At 47.1% G+C, this 19,264-nt stretch overlaps 3 protein-coding genes across 3 annotated transcripts; 1 reads left to right on the top strand and 2 right to left on the bottom strand.

Moving 5' to 3' along the window:
• Positions 1–5,722: 5,722 nt before the first annotated feature.
• LOC128332841 (free fatty acid receptor 3-like) lies at positions 5,723–6,670 on the top strand. The gene has a single exon (XM_053267606.1). It carries the CDS (start codon positions 5,723–5,725, stop codon positions 6,668–6,670), a length of 948 nt encoding a protein of 315 aa, XP_053123581.1.
• Positions 6,671–12,344: 5,674 nt separating this feature from the next.
• Positions 12,345–13,433, bottom strand: LOC128332842 (free fatty acid receptor 2-like). The gene has a single exon (XM_053267608.1). The coding sequence runs from the start codon at positions 13,431–13,433 to the stop codon at positions 12,345–12,347; it is 1,089 nt and encodes a 362-aa protein (XP_053123583.1).
• Positions 13,434–17,448: 4,015 nt separating this feature from the next.
• LOC128332845 (free fatty acid receptor 2-like) lies at positions 17,449–18,579 on the bottom strand. Its single transcript, XM_053267614.1, has one exon. The coding sequence runs from the start codon at positions 18,577–18,579 to the stop codon at positions 17,449–17,451; it is 1,131 nt and encodes a 376-aa protein (XP_053123589.1).
• Between the last annotated feature and the right edge of the window lie 685 nt (positions 18,580–19,264).

The following is a 19,264-nucleotide window of genomic DNA, read 5'->3' on the forward strand; positions in this document are numbered from 1 at the left end:
TTCCAACTACCCTCTCAACAGCCCCATTGATTTCAAAATGTGTCTTTGCTGTTGGGCAGGTTAACCTTGTGTGTTCATCCCTTGTCCTTTTGACACTTCCAAGAACTATATATAAAACCTTGTAGTCAAACAACACCTGGGCGACCCAAGCAGGGATTCCCAGATGTTGTTGACTACAACACCCATCATCCCCGGATGGAATGGCCTTTGACTGGAGATGATGGGAGTTGTAGTCAACAACATCTGGGAGTTCCTGTTACAGTGATGGTAGAAGGCACAGTTTGCTAACTTCTGCCTGTGATATAGCTAGGGGGAACAGTTATTCTTTTAAATTTTCATTGTTTTTGGTTTTAATTCATTTAATTTCCCATTCATTTCTTCTGTTTTTACATTTACGTAGGAAAACACATAGGCCTTATTTATGAATGCATCTTTCGGCAGGAGTTCCAATGCACAGGCGCCCCCTTGTGGTGGCATATTAAAACCGAGAATCAGGGACACAGAAGTCTCATGGGGCCATGTGAACAATAATAACAAAATGAGAAGTAAGATTTACATTTCTTCCCCTTACAACCCGCCCCCGCCAAGATAAAACCGAAAATGAATGGCAAAGAATGGAGGATCTGAAAATGGAAGTCCATTGTTTGTTATTCACCCAGATTATTCCACAGTGCATTTGAGAGACAGTGTGGTGTAGTGGTTAGAGTGTTGGACTAGGATCGGAGAGACCAGAGTTCAAATCCCTGTTCAGCCGTGAAACTCATTGGGTGACTCCGGGTCAGTCATTTATCTCTCAGCCTAACCTACCTCACAGGGTTGTTGTGTGGCGAAACATAACCTTGTACACCTCTCTGGGCTTCTTGGAGGAAGAGTGGGATAGAAATGTAAAACTAAATAGATTCATTGAATTTATTTGTCCTGACAGGAATGGAGCCTGTTTGTATTGGGGGCTGCATTTAGTCCAACAAGACAATGCAAAGAGAAAATAGCAGAATCAGGGCTGGAGGAAGGGAGAACCTGGTAGGCCAGCGTGTGGAAAGGATGACATTGGATATTTCAGGGGTCCAATCTGGTGCATCCATAGCATGGATGAACGGAAGTATTGAAGCATCTAAGGCAAGGTGCCAGATGTTGCCTTGCCCCACACCCAGTGAGGGACAGCCCTCTCTCAAAACCAACCATTGCAAGCTTCAAAGATGGTGCAGGGGGCAGGGAGGAGAGACAACTGCTGGCCGTCTACTCTTTGCTCCTCAGGCTTCTTGCGAGCTTTGCAAGGAGGGTAAGGAGACCTTGCAAATCTTAGATGGGTCAGATTGGTCCCCAAGAGCTGCTGTGGCAGGGGGCATCTTGCTCTCCTGCTGTATCCCAATAATTCACCACCTGAGGTCATCACTTCACTGTGCCTGGTGAAAGGACCAGCATTGCACGGAAGGGTTCAAAGAACCCGGGCTGCCAATGAAACGGGCCACGGGTCTGTGCACATACAAATGGGGCATGGCGCAATAGCCGGTGGGCACCCTCCCGAGCCCTCTCAATCACATTTCCAGCTAGCATTTGTGACCTGGAAGCATTTATTTCCCTCTCCCTCCCTTGCTGGTGGGAGAGAAAGAGAAATAAATGCAGCCAGCCACCAAACGCTGGCTAGAAAAGAGCTTGGGAGAGCTCGCATGGCTCTCCCCAGTCTGGGCCACGCCCCCTTTCTGCGTGACATCACACACAAAGGGGGCGTGGTCTGAGCCCCAACGAGCCCGTTCGAGCTCTCCCAAGCGCATTTCCAGCCAGCGTTGGGTGACCAGGTGTGTTTATGTCACTTTCTCTCCCTCCAGTGAGGGAGAGAAATGGAAATAAATCCTTCCCGTCAGCATACGGCTGGCTGTAAATGAGCTCAGGAGAACTTGAATGGGCTCATGGGACATCTTTGGGCATGACATCATGTGCCTAGATGTCAGGCCTGCGGGTGATCGGGCCACACCCTCTTTGCACGGGCTACCCTTCTGCTGGCTACACTACTGCCCCCAGCCCAGGGGCTCAACAGCAAACACGTCTTTGTCAGGCTGCCTTTGAGCCTTGCCAGCTTTGCAGATCCACAGCAGTATGCGGTTCCACTGGCCGACCAGAAAAACAATGAACAGCTGGCAACGTTGAGGTTTCCAGCTCTGCTCTGCTAATTCCCATCTTCCGCTTAAGTGTTGGCCGTGCAAACTGGAGCATCAAGTGTTGGCCGTGCAAACTGGAGCATGATGCCAGCAAGGCACGGACCAACACGAGGCCCCGTCAAGCAAAGTGGTTTAGAGGCGATTAATGGCCATGGCAGCAAGCCGTTCAACACACACTTGCAGGAAACACAAACTGCGGGACGCAGGGGAGGCGTAAATCAGGGCCCTATCAATTGGCCCATTTCATTGGCTGTACTGGTGACGGAGACGTCTTCCCCTTCCAACGGGGCCTGACCTTCAGGTGGCTGATCAGGTGGCCTTAATGCTGTTTGCGTTTATGTCATGCAATCATCCACCAGCACGATGAGCTTTTGTAAATGCATTACTGGCTTAAGAAGCCGTTTTGTTAACAGAGAGGTGAGCACTGCTAAATGTGTGGTCAAGGACGTAGGTATTTGTTTTTTTGCTTTATAGAAAGACCCAAATAAACTTCAATCGCCAATTACATAAATCAGTTGGAAAACAAACTTCGAGCCAACCAAAATTATAACCCAATAGATCTCACAATGATACATTCACGTTTCATATTAAAAAGAAAAACCACTGAGTAGGGGTGTACAGCAAGCCACCTCATGGCACAGTGGGGAAGCAACCTGCCTAGAGAGCAGGAGGCTGCTGGTTCGAATCCCCGCTGGTGTGTTTCCCAGAATATGGGAAACTCCTATATTGGGCAGCAGTGATACAGGAAGGTGCTGAAAAGCATTATCTCATACTGCGCGGGAAGAGGCAATGGTCAACCCCTCCTGTATTCTACCATGAAAACCACAGGGCTCTGTGGTCGCCAGGAGTTGATACCGACTCGACGGCAAAACCTAGAGGCGTACAGCATCACTGAATTTATCATTCCAAACCAAGACAAAATTGACCATTTCTTAACAAAGTAAGTGTCATATAGCGCATAGTCTCTAGCTCTTATATAATAAGTAATTTTTGCCACCAATGCTATATCCTGTATCCTAAAAAACCAATCTGACCGAGGAGGATTTATATTCTTTTTCCAATATGCTGCTATGGAGATCTTTGCAGCAGTTAGTAAGCTGTTAATAATCCTTTCAACATCATCTCGATCTACAATGTCTTTTAGAACATTCAATACAATTCTCAAAGCATCCTTTGGTCACTGATAGCCTGTTATTCGGTTAACATAGGACCATATCAATTGCCAATACTGCTTGATTCGGACTCAGGGTATGGCAGCTTTCTATGTTCCTATGTTCCATGTAAGCCTTGACTGCTTGTGAGAACATCCTCAATATTGGGGGGAACCACCCCACAAGCTTGCCTCATCATGGCTCGAGGACTTTGGGATGCTCTTAGTTCAAACCTGAGGGGAAGAACAGGGCAACGTCTTCTGTGGGGTGGAGCCTTTCAATCAAGCAAGCCTTTCTGGAAGGCCCTCCTTAGAGAATACACTTTCCATCGCTCATCAGAGCATGCTTCCTGCCTGAGTCACTAAATCTGTTTTCTCAGCCCTGGGGGAAATCGTACCATGTGACACATCATTCAAATAAACCTCCTCCTCGAAATAATTCTTATCATGCCCCACAATGGCTAAAAGTGGCTGCCTGAGACTCTGGTTAACATTTATAGGGGGGAGGATGAATCAAAGGAAAATAATGCATGGAAGAGGGCCAAGAGAGACAGAGAAATCAGGCTCCAGAGTTGTTTATGCATTTGTGAAAGGCATGAGCTCTGGTGGAGAACAATGGGAGGAGAGCTGATGTTGTGGTAGCAAGCATGAATTGTCCCCTTGGCTAAGCAGGGTCTGCCCTGGTTTGCATTTGAATGGGAGACTACATATGAACACTGTAAGATATTCCCTTTAGGGGATGTGGCCACTCTAGGAAGAGCACCTGCCTGCCTGTATGCAGAAGATTCCAAGTTCTCTCCTGGGTATCTCCAAGGTAGAGCTGAGAGAGGCTCCTGCCTCTTGGAGAACCTTGGGGAAGCTGCTGCCAGTCTGTGTAGACAATACTGAGCTAGATATACCAATAGTTTGACTCGGTAGAAGGCAGCTTCCTATGTTGCTAGAATTCTAGCCCAGCTGAAGGGAATGGGTTAAGGACATTGTTTTTTAAAATGTGTTCTATTGTTTTATAATTGATTTTAATTTTGACTGGTTTTCTTTTGATTGTACACCACCTCGAGGGAATTTGTCAGTTGGGCGGCCTACAGGTTTAATCGAGCACCAAACATTTTGTGCTGGAAAAGAACTGCAATGTTGCAGCAGGGTTCATGGTTCATGGTTTGGGTCTGGGGGTTTAATGGCTTGGGGGATGAACCAACCCCATCCCCCTGAAGTTTGGGGGGTTCGCGGACTGAAAATGCTTGTAATTTTAAATTTATTTTTACCTTGTTCTCCCCTCAGGGGAGTTCCTGGAGGCGGCAGCGGGGGGGTGGGGTGGTTGTGGTGGTTGTCCACGGAGGTTCCCCCTCCCCCACAAGCCTTCTAAATTGCCCCCTCGCCTCATTTGGGTGCTCTTTGGCCAGTTTTCGGCCTTTGCCCAGTGGCCCGGAGGCCATGTTGAGGGAATGTTGGGAGCCATTTTGGGGGAATGTTGGCAGCCATGTTGGGGGCTGGGTGCCTGCGCACATGGCCTCTGTGTGGCCCGGGTTCAGTTTGGTTCGGCCTCGAACCGGGCCAGCTGGTTTTGTGCACATCCCTACTCACAAAGATGAAAAAAATTACAGGGACTACAGGCCAGGAGCCGCATGACTCCTGGAGGTGGCACGACAGCAGACCTGCTTAGGCAGCCCACAGCTTAGCTTGGCTTGTGGATGCAAGGGCACCAAGAAATTGGGCTAATTAATTGTGTGTCGGTGCCATACAGTTCCACGCAGCACCTACACACAAGCAGCCTCCTGGCCAGTGCCAGGAGGATCCAAATAATGCACCACACTCCCACGCTGTGCATTATTGGAGTTCTGGGGACTAGGAAGACACATTCCAGCCTCCGATCCTCCACACAGCCAGAAGCAGCTGGCAATTGTCTGGGCACATGATCTGCCCAACCACAAAGGAGCCCTCAATCGTCTGCTGAGGAAGTAAGCATTTCAAGGGTTCCTCCCCTGCAGGGTAGATGAGATTCCCAGGAAGCTCTAGAAGATGACAACGTCAAAGATGTGCTTCCCCTTGCCACAGAAAGGTGGCTCAGCTAGAAAGCTTCAAGGAGCTCCCTTCCTGTCCCCTCATCCTGTTTCCCAGTCCATCCAGGCATATCCAGAAGCCCAATGGGCCATTAACCACTTCTGCACTTGCATGGCTTTCCGGGAGTTTATGGCTTTATTGCCCTCACTCATGGTCACCTACACTGAACAATCTCTCATGGTCCATTTCACGGGGAGTGCTACTTGCTCCATGCTCCTCGCATCTGCTGCTGACACAAACACACGGCAGCAGCTCAGCACTCGCCTTGGGTCATCTCCGGCATTGCATGGGAAGCTGCTGGATCATGGACGGGGGATGTCGGTACTAGGCAAACAGCCTCTCCTCTGATCCTGATGCGATGGGACCCTCGGCTATTGTCCCTTTGGTTGTCTATGGGCTCACCTTCCTGGTGGGGCTGCCCTCCAATGCCCTGGCCCTCTACGTCTTCTACTGCCGTGCCAAGGCACGTCTGACTCCCAACCTCATCTACATGATCAACCTTTGCCTCTCGGACTTGCTCTTCATCCTCTTCCTACCGCTCAAGATGCTGGAGATTGGGAAGGTGGACTGGACCATGCCGGCCTTCCTCTGCCCGCTGTACAACCTGATCCATTTTGGCACCATCTATACCAGTGCCTGTTTCCTGACTGCTGTCAGCGTGGGGCGCTTTTTAGGAGCTGCATATCCCATCTACTATCAGATCTACAAAAAGCCTTGCTATTCCTGGCTGGTCTCTTTGGGGATATGGATCCTGGTGGGGTTCCATGGCGTTCTTCTCTTTGTCTTGGAGACGACCAAGAACGGCAACTCCACCCTTTTTGCTGGCAACGACAGCTCTTGCTATGAGTTCAGCAAGCCCAATGAGCTTGTAGTCTTGGCTCCTGTGCGGTTGGAACTGTCCGTGGTCCTGTTCTTCCTGCCCTTGGCAATCACCTCTTTCTGCTACGTCGGCTGCATCCGTGCCCTGGTCGGGTCGCATCTCCACCAGCGGAAGAAGCGCCGTGCGGTGAGGGTGGCTGTGGCTACATTTTGTGTCTTTGTCCTCTGTTTTGGTCCCTACAACCTGTCCCATGTGGTGAGCTACATCGAAGGGGAAGAAGTCGCTTGGCGCCAGATAGCTGTGCTCCCCAGTGCATGCAATGCTTTCCTGGACCCTCTCATCTTCTTCTTCCTCTCTTCTGCCATGGACGACGGGATTGCCCGAGTGTGGCGCTCCCTCAAGGAAAAATGCAGCTCCACCGGTCTGAAGCTTGCTTTGGCTCACCGCAAAGGAGCAGGCCAACCAGCAATACCGGCTATTTCCTGAATGACTGAGAGGTCCCCCTTTTCCCTCTTTATGCTCGCACTCTTGAGGCCTCCAGAACTCCAGGGGAAATGTAGCAGGCAACTCTAGATGGGACGGTATGCAGCCAGGATGCTACTAGTTTCGAAAAGGATGTAGAGAGCAACATTTCCCAGCATCCATGATCAGGGATAGAAAAATGAGCTGCGTTGGAAGGGGATGTCGCATGTTTGAAGATCTCAGTCTTTACCTGGGGTGGAGGTTCTCTGCCAAAGAGTCATACAAGTCTAGGAACATAGGAACATAGGAAGCTGCCATATACAGATTCAGACCATTGGTCCATCTAGCCCAGTATTGTCTTCAAAGACTGGCAGCGGCTTCTCCAAGGTTGCAGGCAGGAATCTCTCTCAGTCCTGTCTTGGAGATGCTGCCAGGGAGGGAACTTGGAACCTTCTACACTTCCCAGAGTGGCTCCATCCCCTGCTGAGAGGAATATCTTGCAGTGCTCACACATCAAGTCTCCCATTCATATGCAACCAGGGTGGACCCTGCTTAGCTAAGGGTTAGTCATGCTTTCTACCACCAGACCAGCTCTCCTCCCTAAGTCTAATATTTCTTGGGCTTGACAAACTAGTAGTTGGGTTGAGAGATGTTACGTAGGACAACGGATGGAACAGATTGGTCATTTTTGGACATTAAATGGAAATGGAGATGTGAGGTATGGATGTGCAGGGGTGCATGAAAGGTCGCTCATTTTGGATTGCACATGAATTTAGGGCAGTTGGGGCCAAACTACATGTTATGTAGGAAATTTGTGGATGGATCTCCTGATCTTGTTTTTCTGTAATGTTCTGAATTTTGAACAGAAAGGCAGTGCTATCAGATGGATAGGGGTTTTTCACCTTTCCCCATGCTGTTAATTATATTACATTAGGGAGGGAATTAAAAAAACCTTTCCCCCAATGCCACTGCTGTGATCAGATTTGAAGGATCTATTCTATAACACAATAAAACCTAACCTGTCAAGTGATCCAATGATGTATCTCCCAGTAACATGGAGCTTGATCCACAGTTGCTACCTATTACAATACATGGGATGAAGAGCTGGAGATTTGACACCTATAAGTATAGCATCCATTAGAGTGAATGTATGATTGTGTTTTCAACCTAATGTTAGGGATATGCAGCCTGCCTCTGAGAAATTTCACTTATCTTATAGAAACTTGTTTGACTACCGCTAAACATTCTCAGGTGTTTTGAGCTTTGCATGGAACCCGGACACCCGTTTGCAGTTTCACTTTGTACAAGATTTCGGTGCCAGTATGAACATCATGGGAAGTTTTACCTGTTTTGTTGATATTCCAACGCTAGGCGGCACTGTGCCCAAAACTGAGACAGCAATTTTGGAAGAGCTGCTATTTGATACTGTACTTCATAATACATTATAATAAAGTTGTTCAGTATCTATTTTGTTGTCTGGACTTGTCCCTGAATAACTGGACAACTCCATCGTGCAAGTGAAGCTGGACCGATGCTCAGAAATGCACAGGAACCCACAAACTAAGAACGTACACTGAATTCTGGTTATACCACATAATTTAACTTCTTGTTTGAATTTTAGATCCAAAGGAGAAGTGGCTTACTTCAACCCAGGTTCTGAAATGGCCCCGGAATTGAGCAGTTTTTCGACTGGTTCAGATGGCACTGTTTTCACCAAGGCAATTAGGAAGGGGATGTGCAGAAAGCATGTCTATAATTCCTCTGGGGACACCATCGCAACACTGTTCCAGCACATCATTGTATTGCACGTGTGAACTGTTCATCTGAATGCCCCACTTCCATGTTCTCCAAACACTCATTTAAAGAAAGACGCACCCCTTTCCCAATTGCAGGGGTGGGACTGTACAGAACCAACCTACTCTTTAGTAAATAATTCTGAATTCTGGGTGATGCTGAGGAGCATTGAAAGGTCTATTAGGAACACAGGAAGCTTCCTTATACTGAGTCAGACCCTTGGTCCATCTAGCTCAGTATTGTCTACCCAGACTGGCAGCAGCTTCGCTAAGGTTGCAGGCAGGAATCTCTCTCAGTCCTATCTTGGAGATGCCAGGGAGGGGACTTGGAACCTTCTGCATGCAACCATGTAGGTTCTCTTCCCAGAGTGGCCCTGTCCCCTTAGAGAAATATCTTATAGCACTCACACACATGTCTCCCATTCAAATGCAAACGAGAGTAGACCCTACTTAGCAAAGGGGACAATTCCTTCCACCTAATGGCACAGCGGGAAAGTAACTTGCCTAGGGAGCAAAAGGTTGCTGGACTGAATCCTCACTGGTATGTTTCCCAGACTATGTCTCCCAGTGATATAGGAAAGATGCTGAAAGGCATCATCTCAGACTGTGCAGGAGGAGGCAATGGTAAACCCCTCCTGTATTCTACCAAAGAAAACCACAGGGCTCTGTGGGCGCCAGGAGTCAACACTGACTCAACGGCACAATTTTACTTTACTTTACCTCAAGACCAGTTCTGCTCCCAATGAGGCAATTAGAAACTCGCCGCCCCCCGCTTTTCTCATCATGCTTTCCCATCATTCTCCTGCCATAGAAGCAATCCCATGCTTTCGAGACTTACTAGGAGTATATAACAGCCATTTTCACCACAATATCCCATATGTAGTGTGATTCTGGGGCATTGTGAGAAAAATGGTGGATACAAACTGGGGCTGTTCTGTAGGAGGTGCCATTTTCCTCCCACAATGCTTCAGAACTATGCTAATTCCAGAGCATTGTGGGGGGAAATGGCAGCCAGAAGGAGGTAGTCACTAAAGTGAACTCTGTCTCTCCAGAGAGAGAGAGAGAGAGAGAGAGAGAGAGAGAGAGAGAGAGAGAGTGAGAGCACTCTCACAGCAATGGCTGAGCTGTAAGTTAGCCCCCCTTATAAAGATGGATGGTGTAACAGAGGCAGGAAGCATTCATTATGAAAATTTTTAATGAATCAGGCTTTTAATAATAAAAACATATTTCTTTTATTAATCATATTTCTATACCACCTGATAGAGACATCTCTACGCATTGCACAAAGTTAAAACATAACAAAGGTAGAAACAATATAAAACAGTTAAAATTCATAACACAGATAAAACAATCTCATGGAATAAAAACATTTTAAAAACATTAAAATTTAAATTTCACTTAAAAGCCCGGGAAAACAGGTACATCTTGAAGGTCTTCCTAAAAGCAAGCAGAGGTGGAGACGCTCTTATTTCAGCAGGGAGCGTATTCTAGAGCCCCGGGGAAGCCATTTTCCCCGAAAAGATCCAGAGAAGATCCAGTCCTGAGTCGTCACCAAATGAGCCGGTGGCAACCGTAACCAGACCTCTCCAGATGCTCTTAATAGGTGACAGGGTTCTTGACAGAGAAGGCGGTCTCTTAAGTACCCTGAACCCATGCTGTTGAGGGCTTTATACATAATAACCAGCACTTTGTATTTCTTTCAGAAACATAGCAGCCAGTGCAATTCTTTAAAAATCAGTGTTATATGGTCCCTTCGGGTTGACTCAGAGACCAATCTGGCTGCTGCATTCTGTACTTACATAGAGTGCATTACCGTAGCCAAGTGTAGAAGTTACCAGCATATGTACCTCTGTTTTAAGGTATTTTACCTCCATAAATAGATGTTTCTGGCATATCAGCCGCAGCTGATAAAAAGCCCTCCTGGCCACTGCCTCAGCCTGAGAAACCAGGAGAGTTTGGGATCCAAGAGCACTCACAGACTACCTGATCTTTCAGGGGGAGTGCAACCCCATTGAGAACAGGCAGATTTAAACCATCTCTCAGTCTAAACAACTCCTTACAGTCAGTACCTCTGTCTTATTTGGATTCAACCTCAGTTTGTTATCCCTCAGTTTGGATTCAACCTCAGTTTGTTATATATGTCATAGCAAACCAAGAAAACACGTATTGCACACCCCTAAGAATTCCTCCGGTAAGCTGACGGCTCCATTCATCAAATGTTTTTCATGCAGATATTACAAGTCATGTCCTCACAATGGCCCACCATCTGGGTAGTAAACCATTCACCCAAGAGGGATCATGCAGCCTCCTTGGCTCTGTGGGACTCATCATCACTGCATGGAACTCACCACGGCATTGATGCTTCTTGTGAACACAGAAGCAGCTCCTCGCGAATGAGATTGTGTGACATCATCGTTCTGCCCCACTCCTGTTGGGAATCTCATTGGGCAGAGCTGTGAGGTCACACCACATCATTTCCACGTTCGCTGGAAGCATCCATGCAGCCCAATGCTGGATTTAGGCACATGCTAAGAAAGCTTCAGTTTAGGACTTCACATTAGGAGGGTCCTCTGAATATGGAAAAAAGTGACTCAGTTTCCTTTTTTATGCAGTTTTACACAATTGGTTAAAAAATAAAGGTGAAATGGGGAAATTAAAGACATCATCATTCTGATCAGACAAAAATATGCTTGTATGGCTACACAGTTATTTATCCTATTGAATTTATAACCCTGTGCAGAAATAACTGTAAGTTATATTGAAGTTTTATTAGACCAAGGCCCGGTTTAGACACAGTCAGGAACATTGGAAGCTGCCATATACTGAGTCAGACCCTTGGTCCATCTAGCTCAATATTGTCTACCCAGACTGGCAGTGGCTTCTCCAGGATTGCAGGCAGGAATCTCTCTCAGTCCTATCTGGAGATGCCAGAGAGGGCACTTGGAATCTACTGCATGCAAGCAGGCAGGTGCTCTTCTCAGAGCGGCTCCATTGCCTAATATCTTACAGTGCTCACACATATAGTCTCCCATTAAAATTCAAACCAGAGTGGACCTTTCTTGGCAAAGGGGGCGATTCATGCTTTCTTCCCCAAGACCACGATGCCTGCCATCACAGTTTTAGGCAGGGTTTGCTTCTTTCGATCACGGCTGCTATAATGGTGATCAGCACAGTGACGGGGGATAAGTGACGTACTGGAGCGGGCATTCCAACACGTTTTGTAATGCTGTGGGGCCTCTGAAGATTGGCACAGCTTAGGGATTCAGCACGTTGTATCCCTCTTGGGTGTCCAGCTTGCTGCACAGTTTGTGAGCCACCGTCTGTGATTTGGAAGGATGCAATCGTAATATTCTTGTGCCACTGTCTTCATGAGGAACTCGCAACAGAAACTTTTGAGACATGACTTCCTCTACTGTTTGTGATATTCAGAAAGGAGGCAGAGACTCGTTTTCAACCTGAGAAGGAAAAGGCCCAATGTTATTGATTGAACCTATATGATATATTATAGGTCTGCAAGCCACCTAATAGCGTAGAGGGGAAATAACTTGCCTAGGGAGCAAGACGTTGCCAGTTCGAATCCCCGCTGGTATGTTTCCCAGGCTATGGGAAACTCCTATATTGGGAAGCAGCAATATAGGAAGATGCTGAAAGGCATCATCTCAGACTGGGTGGGAGATGGCCATGGTCAACCCCTCCTGTATTCTACCAAAGACAGCCACAGCGCTCTGTGGTTGCCAGGAGTTGACACTGACTCAACAGCACAACTTTATGTTATATGTCTACTGTTTAACCAAGAGACATTTGTGATGACTGAAAGCAATCTTAGATGCTTTAATGACTTGGCATTGTGAAAGAGAGTAGGAAAAGATGGTCTAGAGGTACAACCTAAGTCAGAGCTAGCAAACTTATGAGTGACCTCGGTGCCCTGTGCCCTGAACTTCTGGCAGAGTGTCCAAAGCTTTGATGGCCCAGGTCCTTGTGGGGTGGTCAGAAGAGGCTTCGGTGGGCATGCAGGTCTCAGGTGACTCACTCTGCATGCTTGAAACAGATCCTCTGTCAACTTCTGCTTCTTTGTTCATGTTCCCAGGCTTCTTGCAGCAAGTGCAGCATGACACAGCAAAGCGTAGTTTCCTGCATATACCACCCCAGCAGTCAGTGAAGGTTTGCCGGATGGCGGTAGAGGAGAAGAAGAAGATGAGAGGATCCAAGGTGGTGTTGAAGCAGCTCAGGAGGATGCCCTGATTTCTCCAGGAAGGACTCATTTTTTGAATGAAACCCACAACGTGGGAGACGTTGTAGGGAGCAAAGGCGACGGCAAAGTTGAGCAAAGTGGCCACCGCCAGCCCCATGGCCCGTTTCTTCTTCTGGGGCTTAACGTTGGGCAGGGAGGCCAGGATGCGGATCACGTTGATGTAGCAGAAGCAGGTGATGAGGAAAGGGAGGCAGAAGAGGACAATGCAGAGTTCTAGCCGGAAAGGGAGGACGATGGCCAGCTGGTCACCAGTGAACTCCCGGTAGCATATGGAGCTGTTTTCGTGAGTCTTATAGTGGTATTCCACAAAATAGACCACACTGAGGTGGGAAAAGGTCAGCAGCCAGATGAAGAAGCAGGCCGCCACTGTGTAGGCGGTCCGGCGTTTCGCCTTGTACTTGACGGGATGGGCCACGCACAAGTAACGCTCAACGCTGACCGCCGTGAGGAAAAGGGTGCTGATGTAGATGCTGCTGTAGAAACAGAAGTTGGTGAGAGGGCAAAGGAAGGTAGGGAGAGTCCAGGCCATGTCTGAGGCAGCCTCCACCATCTTGATGGGCAGGAAGAGCAGAAGGATGATGTCGGACACAGTCAGGTTGAGCAAGAGGATGTCAATGGGGGTTGACTTCTTCCATACTTTCACTAGGAATGTGTATAAGGCCATGACGTTGATAGGGAGGCCAATCAGGAAGGTGACGATGTAGACAGCAAGGATCACAGCATTCCCAGCTTTCTCAACCATCCTGTCGGGATCTGGAAGGGAAGAGTGAGAGACTGATGTTTAATCAAGCCAGTAACATTTCTTTTCTTTTCTCTCAGACCACAAGCTGCAGAACTCTGTTCTTTTGTCAGGACACTCAGGGATGGTTGTCCTCTCTCAAGGGTAGGTTTGATCAGCTTCATTTCAGGAGCAAAGTTATGTCACCCACAATGAGTCATTCACATATTCTGGCACTTTCTTACGCTTCCACAGAACACTTCTCACTTTGGCTGATCTGACTTGGAACCTTCTTGTGCTTCAGAGCAGGGATTCTCAACATTGGGTCCCCAGACGTTATTGGACTTCAACTGCCATAATCCCCAGCCCCAGTGAACTTCGGTTGGGGATTATGGGAGTTGAAGTCCAATAACATCTGGGGACCCAACGTTGAGAATCCCTGCTTTAGAGGATTCTGAGTCATGTGTCACTGACTGCACAGGCCTCACTACAGTTCCATGCATCCCACTTGCACACCATCACAATAGACAATGTGCGCACAGACATGCCGTTTTCTCCACACCTTTGTTATGGTGGCCATCAGAGCAAAAGGCTTGCATGAGAAATTGTACTTCCTCAACAAGGCTATAGCACGGGGTATTCAGACACTGAGAAATGACACGCTCTCCCATCTGTGAGTCAGTGCTCAGCATTCTCAGGCCATGCTGCCAAGACAATGGCAGTGACATAATTAGACTATGCCAAAAAGCTAGGCAGTGGTAGCAGGGACATTCCTACTAGGGATGTGCAAAACCGATTCACAATCGAACTTGACCACTGCAAACTGGGCCGATTCAAGTGGTTCAGTTGCAAACCACTTTGAACCAGTTCAGGCTGGTTTAACAAACCAGCCTGCCCATCCTATCAGTTCAATTGAACCAGTTCGTATATTGATTCGAATTCGGACCAAACTGTGCCAACTGGTTCATGCACACACCTATAATTCCTACCTGAAGTTGGGGGGTAGGGAAGAAGATTGGCACCCCAGCAGGGTGAAGCAGTGATCCAAAAGTTGTGACTTCCAGCATATGAGGCCACCATCTCACCGTCCCTCATGGAAGGGCCACCCCCCCCACCCCCGACTGGAGGTGTGATAAGGCCACACAGCAGATGAGGAAGGTGGAAGGAATTGCTGTAGGGATTTCTAGGGCATTTTTATACTGCCTCCGACAATTGCCTCGACTAGTTCACATTCCATTTGAATTCTGCTTTTCAGGACCCAAAAGGAATGTATTTGATAGCATTATTCAGAATATGAGAGGACATTCTGCCCAACAGCCTCTGTGCAAACAGTTTTTGGAGTCTTATTCCCCTGCCTTGCTGTCACAAATATCAATCAATTCCTGCCATATTCCATTAATTGACCCTCAATTTTACTGTCAGACATCCAGACTAATGCTGATTTGGCACCACACAGGAGGGGAGTTTTCACCAATCCCTTCTTCCTCATGAAGTCCACAATGCCTCCCAAAAATATATCCCTGAGGGTCGCATGACCCTCAGGGACATATTTTCGGGAGGCACAGTGGGCATCAGGGAGAAGGGGAGATTGGTGAAATTTGTCCCTCCCTTGTAGCATCTGGACAGCATGTCTGGATGTCAGCTACTATAAGCATTGCATTTATAATTCTCTTTTAAAAGGAATGCCAGTTCCCAGCGGCATTTAAGAAAACTTACTTGTGGTATAGTTTGAGAACCACTCCACTCAGACTCCAAAGAGAGGAAGAATCTTCCACAGGTGATCCAAATCTGGCTTCCAAAAACAAGTGGTGTGTGTATCTTCACATACTGTTAAAAACCCGAATGTTGCATCCGGTAGAGGAAATGATGCTTCCTTTTTTGGCATTTTGAAGGACGCAAGAGAGAAAAAACCCTGCTCTTTAAAATAGAAAAGGGAAGTGAGAACTATCACCTGTGGTCACAATTTGCAGGAAATCACACAGCAGAGTGGGAAGAAATCCATATTTCATACACAAGAAAAGTATAATGTTGGGCAAAATGTAATAAAATCACCAGCTCCAATAGTCTTTTAACTTATTTGGTCTCCCATACTCTACACCCTAGATTGCTGAACAAGAAATCTCTCAGTTGAAGTTGCACTTGAAAATAAGACTGAGAGATTGAGAGAATATTTCCATAACTAGTCAAAGGAAAACTCGGTAATTGCTTCCTGTGCTTGGACCACACTACTATTGGATTCAGATTTGGGTGTGGATTTTAGATCCAGAGTTACCACAGCAGTGTCGAAATGTCATTTCCCAGCTCCGTATTTCAGTTTCATGTTTAGAGAAAGTGTGGGGAAGTGATTGGATCCAATCTTTCAATCTTCATTACAGTCAATAGACCAGCAAAGGTGGTTGGATTCAGACTAGGGAGATCTGGGTTCAAATTTCTGCTCAATCATGAAGCTCATGGGGTGAGAGAGTCACTCTTTTTCAGCCTATCTACCTTGAAGGGTTGTTGTGAGCATATATTGGAGAGGGTAGAAAACCATGGCCTACATACCATTGCTTGGGACCGGGATACCTTAGAGATCTTTAGTATGATCCCCATTGCACACTGAGGTCATCTGGAGAGGTTCGCCTCCAGTTACCACCGGTATGTCTGGTGGCGACTCGGAACCGGGCCTTCTCTGTAGCTGCTCCTGGCCTATGGAATGCACTCCTGGCAGATATCCATAATTTAGGCTCATTGTTGTTGGCCTTTAAGAGAGCCCTAAAAACTTACTTGTTTGGCCTGGACTTCCAAGGTTTGTAAATAGTTTTTAAGTGCTTTCATTGGTTTAAAATGGTTCTGAATTATTTTACAATGGTTTTTATATTGTTTTAAGCGGTGTGTTTGAAGTGGTGTTTGTTTTGATGTTTTTTAAACTTGGTGTGCACTGCCCAGAGCCTTTGGATGGGGCAGTCTAGAAATGTAACAATTCCACATGGCATTCCATTGGCATTTTGTGCCCTGTGGGCACTATTCAGATGCATGTTTAGCTACAGTGAGTGAATCTGAGCAAAGGTTGAAATCGTGTGAAGCAGTTGTACAATCGCCAAACCACTAGAAAAATGGCCAGGCAATTGTGCAACTCCCTTGATTGATGCATTTTGTTGTAAGTATGTAAGTTGTAAGCAGCCTTGAAGCCATATTGGAAAAAAGCAGGCTGGACCCTTTAAAAATAAAAAACTAGATGAATAAATAAAACCGCATAAATCAAGAACTTGACTGGGTTATATTTTTAATTCTCTATAAAAAGTGAGTGAACAAGGAATGAAAATAAAACTTTTAAAAAGTATACACCAATGAAATTATGTTTTACTGCAACATCCCTATTATTTATTTATTTATTTATTTTATTGTTAAATTTATATACCGCCTTTCATTAAAATATTCCCAAGTTAGTTTACAGTAAAATTTAAAAACAAGATTGTAAAAAAGACACAATCAAAATATTAAGCTAAAAATATAAAACAAATCTGATTTAAAAAATTTAAAACAAAAGCATAAAAGCAATACAGAGTACAACGAGCAGCAGCAGAGACAATAAAATAAATGCCTGGGCAAAAAGCCAAGATTTTACACTCTTTCTAAAAGCTGTGATGGAGACCGAGGAGCGAATAGCCACCGGGAGAGCATTCCAGAGTCTGGGGGCAGCAACAGAGAAGGCCCTGTCCCGTGTGCATGACAACTGAGCCTCCCTCACTGTCGGCACCCAGAGCAGAGCCCCCTCAGATGATCTCGTCAAGTGGGCAGCAACCCTTGGGAGCAGGCGGTCTTCCAGGGCAGCCCAAGGTAAGATTTATTCTTGATAAATCAAGAATAAAATATATGCCAGAGGGAAGGACCCGTGTGGAAGCAACCTTGGTTTCAGCTGTGCTTTAGAGTCTGTGTGATCAGTGTTTTAGGTTGCTAACACTCCAGCATTGACCCAGAGTCCTCAAGAATGCCCATTAATCTCTAGGCGATTGTGGAAAGCAATCTTCGCTATATTAATAGTGTGATATGGCAAACATCATTGGGAAAATGTCTCCAGGAATGGTTGCTCTCTGAGCTGGCAAGGCGTTGGGCACTCTTGAATGCAAGGAACTTGTGGCAGAGTGTCCAATGGTTTGATGGCCCAGGTCTTCGTGATGTGCTCAGAGGAGGCTTCAGTGGGCATACAGGAGTCAGGAGATGCACTCTGCAGACTCGAAACAGATCCTCCATCTACTTCGCCTTCTTTGCCCTTGTCTCCGGGCACCTTGAAGCAAGCACAGGATGGCATGACAAGCTGGAGCTTCCTGCGCACGCCGCCCAGGCAGTCAGAGAAGGCTTGTCGGATGGCAGTGGAGGAGAAGAAGAAGATGATGGGGTCCAAGGTGGTGTTCAAGGAACTGATTAGGAAGCCCTCTGTTCTCCAGGAAGGAGCCTTGTTTTGAATGAAACCCACAATGTGGGAGAGGTTGTAGGGAGCAAAGGCGATGGCAAAGTTGAGCAAAGTGGCCACCGCCAGCCCCATGGCCCGTTTCTTCTTCTGGGGCTTTATGTTGGGCAGGGAGGCCAGGATGCGGATCACGTTGATGTAGCAGAAGCAGGTGATGAGGAAAGGGAGGCAGAAGAGGACAATGGAGATTTCTAGACGGACAGGGTGGAGGAAATGAAGCTGTGCGGAAGAGAGCTCTGTGTAGCATTTGAAGTTCTTGGGGGAGTGAGAGAGAGTCTTGTTGTGGTATTCCACAATAAAGACAATGCTGCAGTGGGAACAAGCCAGCAGCCAGATGAAGAAGCAGGCCACCACCGTGTAGGCCGTCCTGCGCTTCGCCTTGTACTTGATGGGATGGGCCACGCACAAGTAACGCTCCACGCTGACCGCCGTGAGGAAAAGGGTGCTGATGTAGATGCTGCCGTAGAAACAGTAGTTGGTGAGGGGGCAAAGGAAGGCAGGGAGAAGCCAGGCCATGTCTGAGGCAGCCTCCACCATCTTGATGGGCAGGAAGAGCAGAAGGATGATGTCAGACACAGTCAGGTTGAGCAAGAGGACGTCAGTGGGGGTTGACTTCTTCCATACTTTCACCAGGAATGTGTATAAGGCCATGAGGTTGATAGGGAGGCCAACCAGGAAGGTGAAGATGTAGACAGTAAGGACTACAGCCTTCCCAGCCATTATTTCAGTTTCTGGAATGAGAGAGAGAGAGAGAGAGAGAGAGAGAGAGAGATACTATTTAAATAAGTCAGTAATGTTTTTTCTTTCCTTGCATGGAGAACCACAACGGAGGTCATTCACACAATCAAAAACTGAGGCTATTAACACACGCGTGCAAAACTGGACCAAGGAAGCCCAGCTGGGTTTTGCACATGTGTGTGAATGGCCATGTCATGCCCCCCACACGAGGACACTGGAGAGGAGTGGGGGGCAGGCGACTTGCTAGAAGGTGGGGAGGCACCCGAGGAGGAGCAGGCTGGTGATGTGAATGGGGAGATAACTGAGACAGGCCAGGGTGAGTGTTTGGCCCCAGAGGGGCCAGCCGGGCCGGGTGACCTTTGGAGAGAAGGGTCAGGATCTGAGCCAGAGTTTGAACGGCCACTATCTCTCTCCTCGAGGACGCAGATGGGAAAAACGTCAGCAACAGGTGAGGGAATTATGGAGGAGTAATTGGCTTGCGAAGTTTAAACATTTAACTTTTAAAATTGGATCAGATTTAAACTTTTTTTAAAAAGAAATGTCTTTTAAATTTGTGTTTTGTATTCTGTATCCCCCCCCCCCCACACACACCTTTTTTGGTTTCTTACTAACCTGGGCTAAAGGGAGGGCTTCTCAAATGGGTTACTCGCTTGTAAACCACCGGGCT

This window comes from Hemicordylus capensis, chromosome 7 (genome assembly GCF_027244095.1).
Source record: "Hemicordylus capensis ecotype Gifberg chromosome 7, rHemCap1.1.pri, whole genome shotgun sequence".
NCBI lineage: Eukaryota > Metazoa > Chordata > Lepidosauria > Squamata > Cordylidae > Hemicordylus > Hemicordylus capensis.